This window comes from Archocentrus centrarchus, chromosome 23 (genome assembly GCF_007364275.1).
Source record: "Archocentrus centrarchus isolate MPI-CPG fArcCen1 chromosome 23, fArcCen1, whole genome shotgun sequence".
Lineage (NCBI taxonomy): Eukaryota > Metazoa > Chordata > Actinopteri > Cichliformes > Cichlidae > Archocentrus > Archocentrus centrarchus.
In genome coordinates this window covers 11,756,304-11,768,009 of record NC_044368.1, presented here as the reverse complement: position 1 = coordinate 11,768,009, position 11,706 = coordinate 11,756,304, and the positions used below count along the sequence as shown (strand labels likewise).

The 11,706-nt window shown below is 40.8% G+C and overlaps 1 protein-coding gene across 2 annotated transcripts in view; it reads right to left on the bottom strand.

Annotated features, from left to right (window-relative positions):
• Positions 1-2,720: 2,720 nt before the first annotated feature.
• plxna4 (plexin A4) overlaps positions 2,721-11,706 on the bottom strand; it is a 243,784-nt gene continuing 234,798 nt past the window's right edge. For both annotated transcript variants that reach the window (XM_030720671.1, XM_030720670.1), the window contains exons 30-32: positions 7,917-8,129; positions 4,917-5,067; positions 2,721-4,674 (exon numbers count right to left, since the gene is read on the bottom strand). In XM_030720671.1, the coding sequence (XP_030576531.1) occupies positions 4,579-4,674; positions 4,917-5,067; positions 7,917-8,129 (460 nt within the window). In that variant the 3' untranslated portion in view covers positions 2,721-4,578. The remainder of the gene's footprint in view (positions 4,675-4,916; positions 5,068-7,916; positions 8,130-11,706) is intronic.

The window sequence follows — 11,706 nt, the reverse complement described above, 5'->3', positions numbered from 1 at the left end:
ATTGGATGCTAATTTTCATATTATTTAGAGGATTACCCTTGGAGCTACTTGAGTTCAGATCCAGATCCATGGTTTCTTTATCTTCCCCAATGATACTGTGGAAAGTCAAGATATAGACTGAATTAATTGGACATAACCATATTTTGAATAATGTGGACTGAAATGATTTGGGCAGTTGTTTTTAAAGCTAAATACGGTGTTTCTTATCACTGAATACATCTTGCAGCTACAGTACAGCTCTATCCCTTGTGTTTTCTGGCATGTATACAGTCAACAGCAAGAGCATAATGAGAAATCCCAGAGTACAATTGACTCTTTATTATGCTTTATTGTGTAGCTTTTCTTTGCTGCATTGTCTGGCACCACACAGAGGGGGATTTGAGATGGTCTCTACATCCCTGAGCATTTCCTGTAGTGACTGACACAGGACTCGAAAGGGAAATTAGTGCCATTCAGCTTATAAAGACACAGTGGAGCCTTTCTAAGCCGAATGCTATGGAATTGATATGCTGTTACTTTGTGTGTACTGTAGGTGCATTTTTCTCACAAACTCACAGAAGGAGCAACAAGATGCATGAAATGCTTGGTTTCATAATAAAGTTTATTCTATATTACAAATAGTATTTTGTTCTTGACTGCAAAATAGGAATGCATTATATTTACATACACAGGTATACAATTAATTATAACAAAGTTAGAGAAGCTCGCCTTATATCCCCCAGGTTTCGTTTTCATCTCTCAATAAGATACTCTTTATCTTTCAAATATGATCTAGTAAAAGTCTTTTCTAGCATGTTTGTGTAACAGCTGCTATAACACTGAGCTAGGAGGACATTTTTAGTTCCTACAAAATGTTTGAAGGTGGAAACTTTATCTGTGCTCTTGGCAACACGAGGCGGCTACTACCAGACAACCTCTGTTGCCTAGGAAGTGAGAGGGCGAGGGAGGGAGAAATGAAAGACAGGATGCTACACCGGGGGAGCAGACTTGCAATCACAGCCGAGGGCTCTCATCTTATTAAACAACACACAATGGGAGGAGAAACTTTGGTTGTCCCTAAAATTTTATCCTAAATACCAATTGAAATAACAGGTGTTATTCATGTTGTATGACATGTGATCAAAAGAGTCTGGGAATCTGACCATAAACATCAAAATCATATGTGATTTTAAGTTAGAAGATGACTGTGAATCAGTATGTCTGCAATCTTTAGATTGCTCCCCGCAAGTCTGGCTATGACCAAAAGGATTCACAATGAATCTCAAACTTGCGTAAAGAGCAAATGTCTGAAGTGCGGTGCGGGCCATCACACAGTGCACTGAAATAGCAGGGGTTCTTTGGCCTCACCAAAGTCTGTTCGCTCACCATTTGCAAGACTTGCTTCACTGTGACTTCCTCCAGATCTGCAAAATGAAGCTCAATTTGAAGGGCTGCTATTTTGACACAGAGGAGGACATCCAGTGTCCACTGCAGAGATAAACGTGCAAGGAGACACAGCAAGCTTCCAGGGAGCTTTTTGGAAATCCAGTTCCCAGAACCTTTTGATCACCCCTCATAAAGCTGCAGAAGGTTATAAATAGACAATGATTTGGCTATCTCACACACATTTAAGACAAGGGCCCCCAAAACAAGTCACTTGCCAAACTCGGTCTAAATCACAAGTCTTACACAGCTAATGTGCCTCTACTGCTAAATATAGGCCTACATAGTTTCTTCTTGGTGTTCATTTTCTTTTCTTATACATTTAAAAGCAAAAAACATTTTGTAAACCACACATTGCCAAATTGATGTAGTCCTATGTTACTTTTTATGACATGAATAAAACCACATCAGTTTGTTTTCATAACTGCACATTCTCTTCTTTTTTTTGGGGGGGGGGGGGTTCAATCAAGTATTCGACCAAAAAATGGCAGCAAAGACTGAACAAGACTTAAGTTGCATGTTCTGTCTTAGCCAAACTTAAACTGCAAAGGAGGCACAGCTGTCAAAAAACTGCTGGTCTGTAATGGGGGACACAGTAAATGGGACAAGAAAATCCAAAATGGGGTGCATGCTGTCTTTAAGTGACATCCAGGAAATGAGAAGCTGTCTTGGAAATGAGTTCCTAGCAGTTGTGGAAGTGTATAAATATCTTTTTGCAAGGCAGTTCAATTTCATACCATCCAAACAGGTCAACATGCAAAAGGTATACAGTAACTCCTTTATTTAGCATTTACCACTTCACAGAAATCATGGGGATGAGATTATGTCATAGGGGCTGATCTGGATAAAGGTTCCACCTTAAACGAAAGTTATAGTTTTTATAACATGAACAATCCACTGTTTCCATCTTGATTCTTCCAAGCAAAAGAAAGATAAAAGAACACATCCACATCATCATTGCAAGGCTTAATTTTCTTATTTTTCACTTTTTTTTTTTTTTTAAATAAGTTTCTTAAATTGTTTACGTTTTACATGCGCTTAAAAAGCCAATAAAGGACCCAAGGTGGACCTAGGGTGGTCTTCACACATTCACATCACCACATGGGGCACGTTGTCAAGGCAAAAGAAAGGGCAGAGGTCAAAAGGTACGGAGGGCGCCTCCATCTTTCAGTCGCTGTCTCCCATAGTGGAGATTCACATCCAACAAGTCTTATCTACTGTAAACGTCCATCGTTTTCTGTTTATCTTGCTGTGATCTCACTTCTTGCTCTGCTTTATCAGATCTTTTTAAAAATTTCTTTTTTTTTTTGTTGAGGTTTGGAGAAGGCCGCCCCCTGCCGCCACTGAGGACAACTACACTAATACAGACAAGAGCGCCTCAACAGTTACACACTCAGGAGTTGGGGTTTTTGCCATATGCAACTAGCTACCATCTCCAATGCTTGTGCAAAACAGAAAAACTGGTAAGTCAGGAGCCGGACATAAAAGGGGTGAACGGTGTGCCGAGAGCCGGAGAGATCCGGGACGATGAAAGGAGAAAGGAGGATCAGATCACCTCGCCCGCAGAACCTCTCACCTCGACACACTGAGGTCAGAAAAGTCACACATGTTGCTTAAAGTTCAAGTCACAATATTTTTTTTTTGTCTTAGAAGTGGTTGTCTTATACATAGTCCTTTGTCAGTTCCTCAGTGGCACTTTATAAATACATTTTTGACCATTTTGAAAATTTCAAGCTCCTTTGGTTTTTGGCTGACCAACTAAGTCCATGTCATTTGATTTCTCTGCACAAAAGTCTTAAAATAGGGACGTCCTGGGAAAGAAGTGCTACTCTCACAACAGAGCCTCTTTAGGTAACAGTCAGCCATCTCTGGCTAAACTGTATTAAATCATTCTTGTTTTTAATGATCAAGCTGTTTCTTACCCAGTACATTTCAGTCAGCTCTTCCCTTTAACTCTTCCACGGTTGGCGTAGATATCTGGGCAGTCAGGATTTTGGGCAGCTGCTGAATGAGTGTGTGTGTGTGTGTGTGTATTTGTGCATGTGTGCTTTGATAGACCGTCGCGATGGCGACACAAGGTCGGAAGTGGCAAGAGCCAGGCAGAGACTGCTCCTGGTGTTTGGATTAGCAGTCAAAACACTGTCTTCCAGAGTTGGTTGTGTGCTTTTTACAAAGGATCCAACTTCGGCGGGGGCTCTGGGGTTTTATCTAATAGCTTAATTTTGCAGTAGCTAGATAAGCCAAATGGAAGCAGAAATCATGAGCATTTTCTTAAATGTATGCTGGGCAGGTAAAAATGTGTGCATGTCACAAAGGGCTATAGGCTGGGGATGCTCTGGTTTGTAAAGTTCGTCATGGTTCAGTAAAGGAAAAAGTTCAGAGAAGCGATAATCCTTCCCTACCCCCATCAGTCTTTTTCTTAAATACAACTCCAGCTACATTGAAGAACACAAGAACTTTCTAGGCTTGCCTGGATTTGCCCCAGATTTCACGGATATGTATGCTTTGCTTGAAGGTACAGTGTAAACTTGGCAAACCATCCTTGCATTAATTTTCTTCAGAGGTGTTCATTTGGCTTGCAGTCATCAGTGTTGATGCTTCCCCTTGATTCTGTATATTTAATATAGAACTACAATAAACTGAACTCTAGAGATGGTTTTATTTTAACTATTCTATTCTGAAAAGTTCTCAACAAAATGGACACCCAACATTGTGGTTTTTAAAGAATTACCTATTGGTGTAAATTCTTGAAGGCAACATAAAAATGTTTTTCCCCTCTTCCAGCAGGGGGGATCGACACATTGCCAATATGGCCAGCTTTCAAGCAATCACCCCTTCAAGCTTCTCTGTGGTGCAGCTGAGGGATCCCCCACATTGCACTGTGGGAAATGCCAAACTCAGCTCCGGGCCACCCCTCGCATAAATTCAGGTAAACTAGTCTATGCAGCAGAGTGGATGGGAGGGGGGGGAAAAAAAAAAAAAAAGGATTTCTCAGGGAAGAGGAAGCAGAAAAAAAGTTAGAGGAAGAATTCATCTCTGAAAGGCGGAGGAAGGAAGTCACATGATGAAAAAAAAAAGATGGGGACAGGTCTTCGCTCAGGCACGGCTCGGTTTCTGACAGGGTCTCTTCCCAGTGCACCCTGGGAAGTGTGGTTCTCAGCTCTCCAGACTCATGAAGGCCACCACCTGCTCCAGCTTAAAGGCCAGCCTCTGTTTCCTGGCTGCATCGTCCTGCTCCAGTGCACACACAATCTGCCGGCAAGATCGTTGCAAAGACACACAACGCCATTACTAAAAGCACTCAGTACTCTAAAAATCCAGCAAGTAACTAAGCCAAGACAATAGATTACTACTGATATTGAACACTTGAAAAATGAAAGCTTAAAAAATGAAAACATATTTTCTTCCATAATTTGCCTATTGTGAGTACGCCCTTAGTTAAAGACAGTATTAATATGTTATCTAAAAGTGTAATAAGTCCCATCATTACATACCTCCTCAGTGTATTTCCCCACATAGGAGTAAATCTCACTGAGGGAGCTCATGGTGTTGAACTCGTTCATGTGCATCCGTGACTGCTCTGCCAGGTAGGCATTCATATCCTGGTCACTGATCGCTGGCATCTTACTAATGTCTGAGTAGTACCTGTAAAGAGAGGACAGGAGGACCAATACAAAGCATTAAAGCATGTTTACTGCAGGAAAAACAGTTGAAAGGAAAAATGCTGAATGATTTGGAAACCAGAATATGCCTAGCAATGTGTTTTAACACAGATATTTACCACGGAGCTCATTGTTTATGAATGCCTAACTAATGCATGGAGCACGGAGACAAAAAGCAGGTTTCATAGTAAAGAGACTTAAATGGAATCTGTAAGATGCGGAGAGGTTTTAAAATGGAGCACTGCAGCAATATACAGTATGTATTCACACACGCTGCATTGAACTACAGGCAATCAGTCACTGTCAGCAGCAGCTGTGTTGCCCATATCAACTGTGTTGATTAAAGCTGCTTATTTACATATTAAATTCTTGGAGCTGCAGCCACTTGAGGACAGGCCCGCCTTACGGATGGATAATTCTGGGAGTGTGTGTGATGATATTTGCTGGGAAACAAGCTGTCAGAGCAAATGGAGCAAAAGAGAAGGCAGGTGGGTATTGCTCACAGAGGTCATAGCTGTACTGACACTGCTCAGTACTGAAAGGTAGAGCTCTGACCAGGGCATTGTTAGTGTCACCAGCATTTTGAGAATAGTTTCAGCGTGCTCAGAACATTGCCTAAATTATTTTACTAAAAATTTCTAGCAAGAAGTCCAATCTATAGAGAGAGATTTAGGTAACTTCTCATAGCAACTGTAAGCAATAAAAGGGGAAAAAAGGAGAGAATAAGAGGTGGTATATGCAGATGGCAAAATCAAATGTCCTAGTGATGGAATCAAGTCTCCATTAAGACATTGTTGTATAAAGCGCATGTCTATAAACCCACCTGCTGCAGACAACCTACTTTTTACTAAGTAAGCTAGCTGTTCAGTAGTTTCTTTAAATATTAAATAACCTGTCACAATATTAAACTGTGAAAGCTTTAAACGGATTTGACGCAGGATCAATCTGCTGATTAAAAGACTGCTGCAGTGTTTGCATTTTTCCAGCTCAAAAATATCTCGTGTTGTGATCGCTTTCATTACTAGCGTTATTGTGTTAGGTGGAAAATGTTAGGATATCTGTAATGAGATCAACCACAAACAGCATCCCTGCACGATCCAATCTGCCACGTTTCATTGTTTTCATTCAGGGTTTGAAACTCTTCAGTCCTCTTCTAAACCACAAGTGTTTCACCTTAGGAGCTTTCAAGGCTAAGATTTTTATTTTATTTTTTTTTTGAGTAACTTTCATCTTAATTTGAAATCTAGTCTTATGATGGACAGATTCTCAAAAACTGTCTGAATTTCAAGTGGTTGCATAGAATATCAGCTCAAGGGACATCATTAATGTAGATCTTTAAGAAGAAATGCATATTGATCTTTTAACATGTAGTTGGCCTATGATTTAATTAATATGACTATTTAAAAATTCAGTCATAGTAATTTATTGTTCAGTTTGGAGACATTGCAAGTATTTTAACAAAGTCATTGAATGCAAAAGCAGGTAAAGTGACATTTTAAAAGCCCTTAAATAAAAAAAAAAACATACTTCTAAATGTACTGATTCATATGCAAGCCGTCTTGTACACAAATAATGTAATGACAGGTGTGATGGATTTGTCATTGTCTGGAGACCTTCAACTCCCACATCAAATTCAGAGCAGGTGGCAATTGCTCGCAGGCCTGCTTCATTTCACAACCCCCTTTTAATAACATCAACATATTGTAGCACGTAAAAAGCTTTGGGACAACGTGGCTCTGCCCAGCTGCATGGCACAAAACTGCTGAATGCAGTTGTTGGCTTATGTCATTTATTAGTGGTTGAAGTGGCATTTCAAGCAAAGTCTCTACAGAGTAGTCAGAGGCAGTGACTTCATGACATTCAGATATCCACAGGCCTGCTCACCAGCTCAAGTAGTGTCTTTATAACTGAGGAGGAGAAGGAGAGAAAAATAGGATTGCTCTTCTGAAACTTCTGATTTGTTTCTTTCTATTAGTTTCAATCTGCCTTGAAAAAAGTCCCTCCCTGGTAAACCTCGTGCTGTGGCACTTTGGACAGCAAAATGAAACAGCACCAGATCCACTCTTAGTCATCACTATGGCTTTAAACGAGTAAAATAGTTAAAATAGACTTTGCAGTGGCCGCTGATTGAAGGAATCATTTATATCACTACGGAACAGCAATTAGCACTAATATCATGCTGTGATACCAGGCAATTCCTGTTTGTATGTAACAATTTAAAAAAAACATGCATCCAATGTTTTTCCCATCACAACAGTAGCTGCTCTATTCGTTCCACACATACCTTTTTCTATGCTTAGTTTATAGGAGACCAGAGACGATCCTGAGCCTGAAGCTCCTCATTTGGTTCCACCCATTCGAGCAGTGCACATGTATTCTCATCCCGAGGCTTGCTTTGTGACGAAGCTACAGCCACATAAATACTCGGAACCACTTCACAGTACCCCATCTTTTATTCAGGCCCTCTTTGCCTCCCTTGCTGACAAATAAATTTAATAAAACTTCCATTTTAACAAATTACCGGCTTCTGCTGCCTGTAACTCTCAAAAATGCTTTCCCTGATTTTTTTTTTTTCCCCCCTACACACACACACACACACACACACACTCTTGCACCCTCCCAGCACACTGACTCCTATGCCCTGGGCACTCCCATCCATTCCCACTGCATGGTAATTTGGATTGAGTTTCAAGCTCATAGATCACAGTGCTACAGTTGCATTGTGTGCGCTGGAATGAAACGTGGTTAATGCAGGTTTTTCTCGTGGTTCTTTCTCTCTTCATCTATCCAGTAATTGGTTTGTATGTGCATGTTCTTTTCTTGACAGCTTACCTCTCCACCCAGCTCTTGTAGCTGGGGATGTCCTTGGCATAAAGCAGCTTGTTGGAGGGTGAGTCTTTCCCAAGGCGGTGCTCTGAGGTGGAGCAGGAGTCCATGAAGGTCTGGGCCACCACAGACAGACAGGCATCTGTGATGCTGCTCTTGTGGATGTCAAACACAAACTGGGGGTTCTTAATCACATTCACCCAGAAACGCAGAGGTAGGCTGCCGGAGGGTGGGAAAAGAGAACAAAGCAGTTTAGCGACAAACTCAGAAAATCATCCAGGTTTTGTACTTTTAACTTTTCCATTACTGTGTGCAGAGTTTTCTTGAAATTCATTTTACTTTTCTAAGTGTGATATGCTAGATAGATATGCTAATGTGGAATGTTTTAATATAAGATGTTTTATGTGTAAACATGTTGTCTCTTAAGAAAATCTAACACCGAGTCATGCTAATGTAGTCTGTTAGGCCTCCTGTGAAAAAATTAGTTTTGCAGCGATTGTTCAGTTCTGTCTCAGTGACAGAATGCTTGAATAGCCATTCAAACAGGGGAACAAAGAGTGTGAAGTAAAACAACAGCCTGTGTCCGGTTCAGCTGCTCTGAGATTAAGTCCCTAAATGCCGTTTTCAAATTTGCTACAGCCAGCTAGTCAATAGGCATGAACATATTATTCGCCAGAAGGGACGAGGATTCATTCACTTTGCAAAGCTAGTACACAGGCCCTGCTGTTGCTGATGTGCTCTATTTGATGTGTGTGCTCAATTCAATAAAGCCTTTATCTTTAAAACCAGGTGGTGGCTGGCTCTCATTTTTTTCCTAGCAGTGTCCAGGGGTCCTCGCTGGGGGCCGCACAGTGACACAGTTCATATTGCCTTGTTTGTGCAAGTGGGTCCTATTTTGTGCCTGTCAAGAATAATAAAAATACACAAGTCTGTTTATTTGCTGGGCTTGTTTCTGCCAAAATGAATAGATATAGGGCCCGCTTTATCTGTGTATTGCTGTGAAAGGGGCTCAGGTGGTATTAAGAAAAAGCTGAGTGTTACTTGGATCTCTGTATCTTTACTTTTCTCTTGGCTCTGCACTTTTAGCTGATGTGGCAAAAAAAATCAACAAAGACACTGCTGTCTAGGCTACACAGGAGTTTCTGTGCATAGAAAAAAAAGAAGCATAAAATAAAAACTGAAACGCAATCATTTAAAATACCACCAGTGTTCCTCGACAATCCACTGAGCATTTATTCTAGTACAACCACCCACAAAGACATTCAGCTGTACAATGTAACAAAAGAGGATTTATACTCAGAATGGGAAAAACTCAGCATTATGACTACAAAATTAATCTAAGCAAAGAATCTAGTAGGATTAGATGCAGGGATCAAAGGCATATTGACACCACTGCTGTGCTGTCTTGATTGCTGACAAGCTGGCGTTTCAATGGGGCAGTGGATGCTAGAATGATGAGATTTCGCACAATTTTGTGCACGCAAAATTACCACCATAATAACAGTCTGTGTTATCCATTGAAAATAGGCAAATCTGAGTTTACTCCTGCTGAGTAGTTTTAGGAATCTGAATGATGGCCATGATCAGTCCTTTTGGTTAGGGATTAGGTTAAATATCAGCTGCCAAGATCAAGGGCATCTCTTATCCTAAAGAAATTATGTTGGCGGAGTCAGAAAAGGCCTTTTTATTTAAAAGCAAATTGGTCCACTGATTCATCACTTGAAAGTGAAGGCAATTCAAACTGATGAAACAGTGTGATAGTTAAGCAAAAAAAAAATAATTAAGCAAGCAAAATAAGCCACACTTCAGACGGCGTCTTTACTAAAACTGGGCAGATGTAACTAAGAGAATTACTGCAAAATATGACCACAGTAAATATGAATCAGATTAAGTTGTTTTTCTGTTATTTTTCAAACCAACCTCACTTTAACATTGGCACCTACAACATTTGCACTAAACTAAGCCCCCTTGTCGTCCCTTAAAATCACCTCATGCAGTTGCTTGACACTACCCCATGAGCATTTGATTCTGCAGTTTATGATGTTAAGTCTGTTTTGTGGAATGGGCCTAATGAATTAGCTTCCCATTGGCAGGAAAAGAGTCACATATGTTGTGATGTAGAGCATCTCACTGTTGCCATTATGGCACGGACATACAGTGACCTAAGTTTTGAATTAACAGCTTTATAAAGGTGACCTGACTGAGTTTTGTCCAGCTGGGGCCTCAGTAAGCGAAACTAGGCTATTTTTCATGCGAACAGCATCTTATACAACTTAAGCTGTGCGCCTGTCCCAGTGGTGCAACTGGTTTACAATCTGAGTAGGGTAGCATTGCAGTGTGACAGCAGATAGGTGATAATCTGCATGCAGAAAAGAGGAGTGTATGTGCCAGTTTTGCATAATAATTAAAATGCTCTGTTCCATCCCAAAATGCAGTGCACATAGATGGACACACACACACACACACACACACACACACACACACACACACACACACACACACACACACACACACACACACACACACACACCCCAAATACAGAGGGCTGAGGATGAGAGCAGACGCTGACACACTGCCACTAATCCAAAAGATACCATCTGGAGATGCTCTGGGAGCCAGTGACTGATGTACGCGAAAACTTACTGTACACACACATACGAAACACGTTACAACTCTGCCACGCAATGCAGATACAACTAACAGTCCAAATTTAACTTTGCACAATTTAAATACACAATTTATTTAAAAAAACCTTTAATTTACACCAGTAAACCTTGTGGAAAAACATAGTTTAAACTTGCTTTTCCAAATGGCTCTCGGACGATCAGAACCCAAGTCATTGCCGAGGAACGCTGCCTTAAACCTGTGTCTATCATGATTCTGCAAGGTGCGCCACTGACCGCTTACATTCACATTTTAAGTTGTTTCTAGAAGAAGGTCAGAGGGCTTAAGGCAAAGTTGCTGTGCCTGTCTGTTGCCAGTTAAGCACCACATTTGCATAGCAAGGGCTAGCAACTAATAACTACATGCACAGGGTATTGCAGCTGTTAAGATGTGCAGGACACGACAAAAATTAGGATGTATGGCATTTACAACATATTTTTTGCAGTGTACATGAGAGATCACCTCTGTAAGCGGTTTGATTAGATCTGAATGTGCCTTAGTGGCCATTTACACTTGTATTTAGCACTGTGCACTTATAAAGTCATATAGAGGCCTAGAAAGGCACTATTTTTTTTTTTGAGAGTTTAGCTTCGATATGAAGGATGACTTGGACTGTAAAGGTTCAGATATAAATTAAGGTCAATTTCAGGTCTTTAGAGTGTGTGGAAATGTGCAGTTCTGGAGACTAGCAAATATAGTGTCATGATATGACAATGGTATAAGACTGAGGGATCTAACATAAGGATTATATCTGAGGACGCTGAAGGAAGGGGACCCCTCAAGGTGGGGGTAGTAGTAGGATGTAGGGGCTCCTGCTGCAGTTGAAGTTAATGGCGTGTACAATGACTATGGGATTGGTGCATTTAATGGGATGGGGGCTCAGCTTGGGAGGGACACTGACATTACTATACTCTACCACCGTCAGACAAAACAAAGGCTTTTGTTGAAGCCAAGATTGCAGTCTTTTAAGATGACTAAAGGTTATGCATATGCACACACAGTGAGATGCATAAAGATGCAATCATAAGCACATTCCACACTGAGAAGGTACCTGTGGTAGCATCAGCTCAACTGTGCTCAATCTAAGTGGCTTTTTCTCAGGGTATGTTATAATAAATTGTACTATATTTAC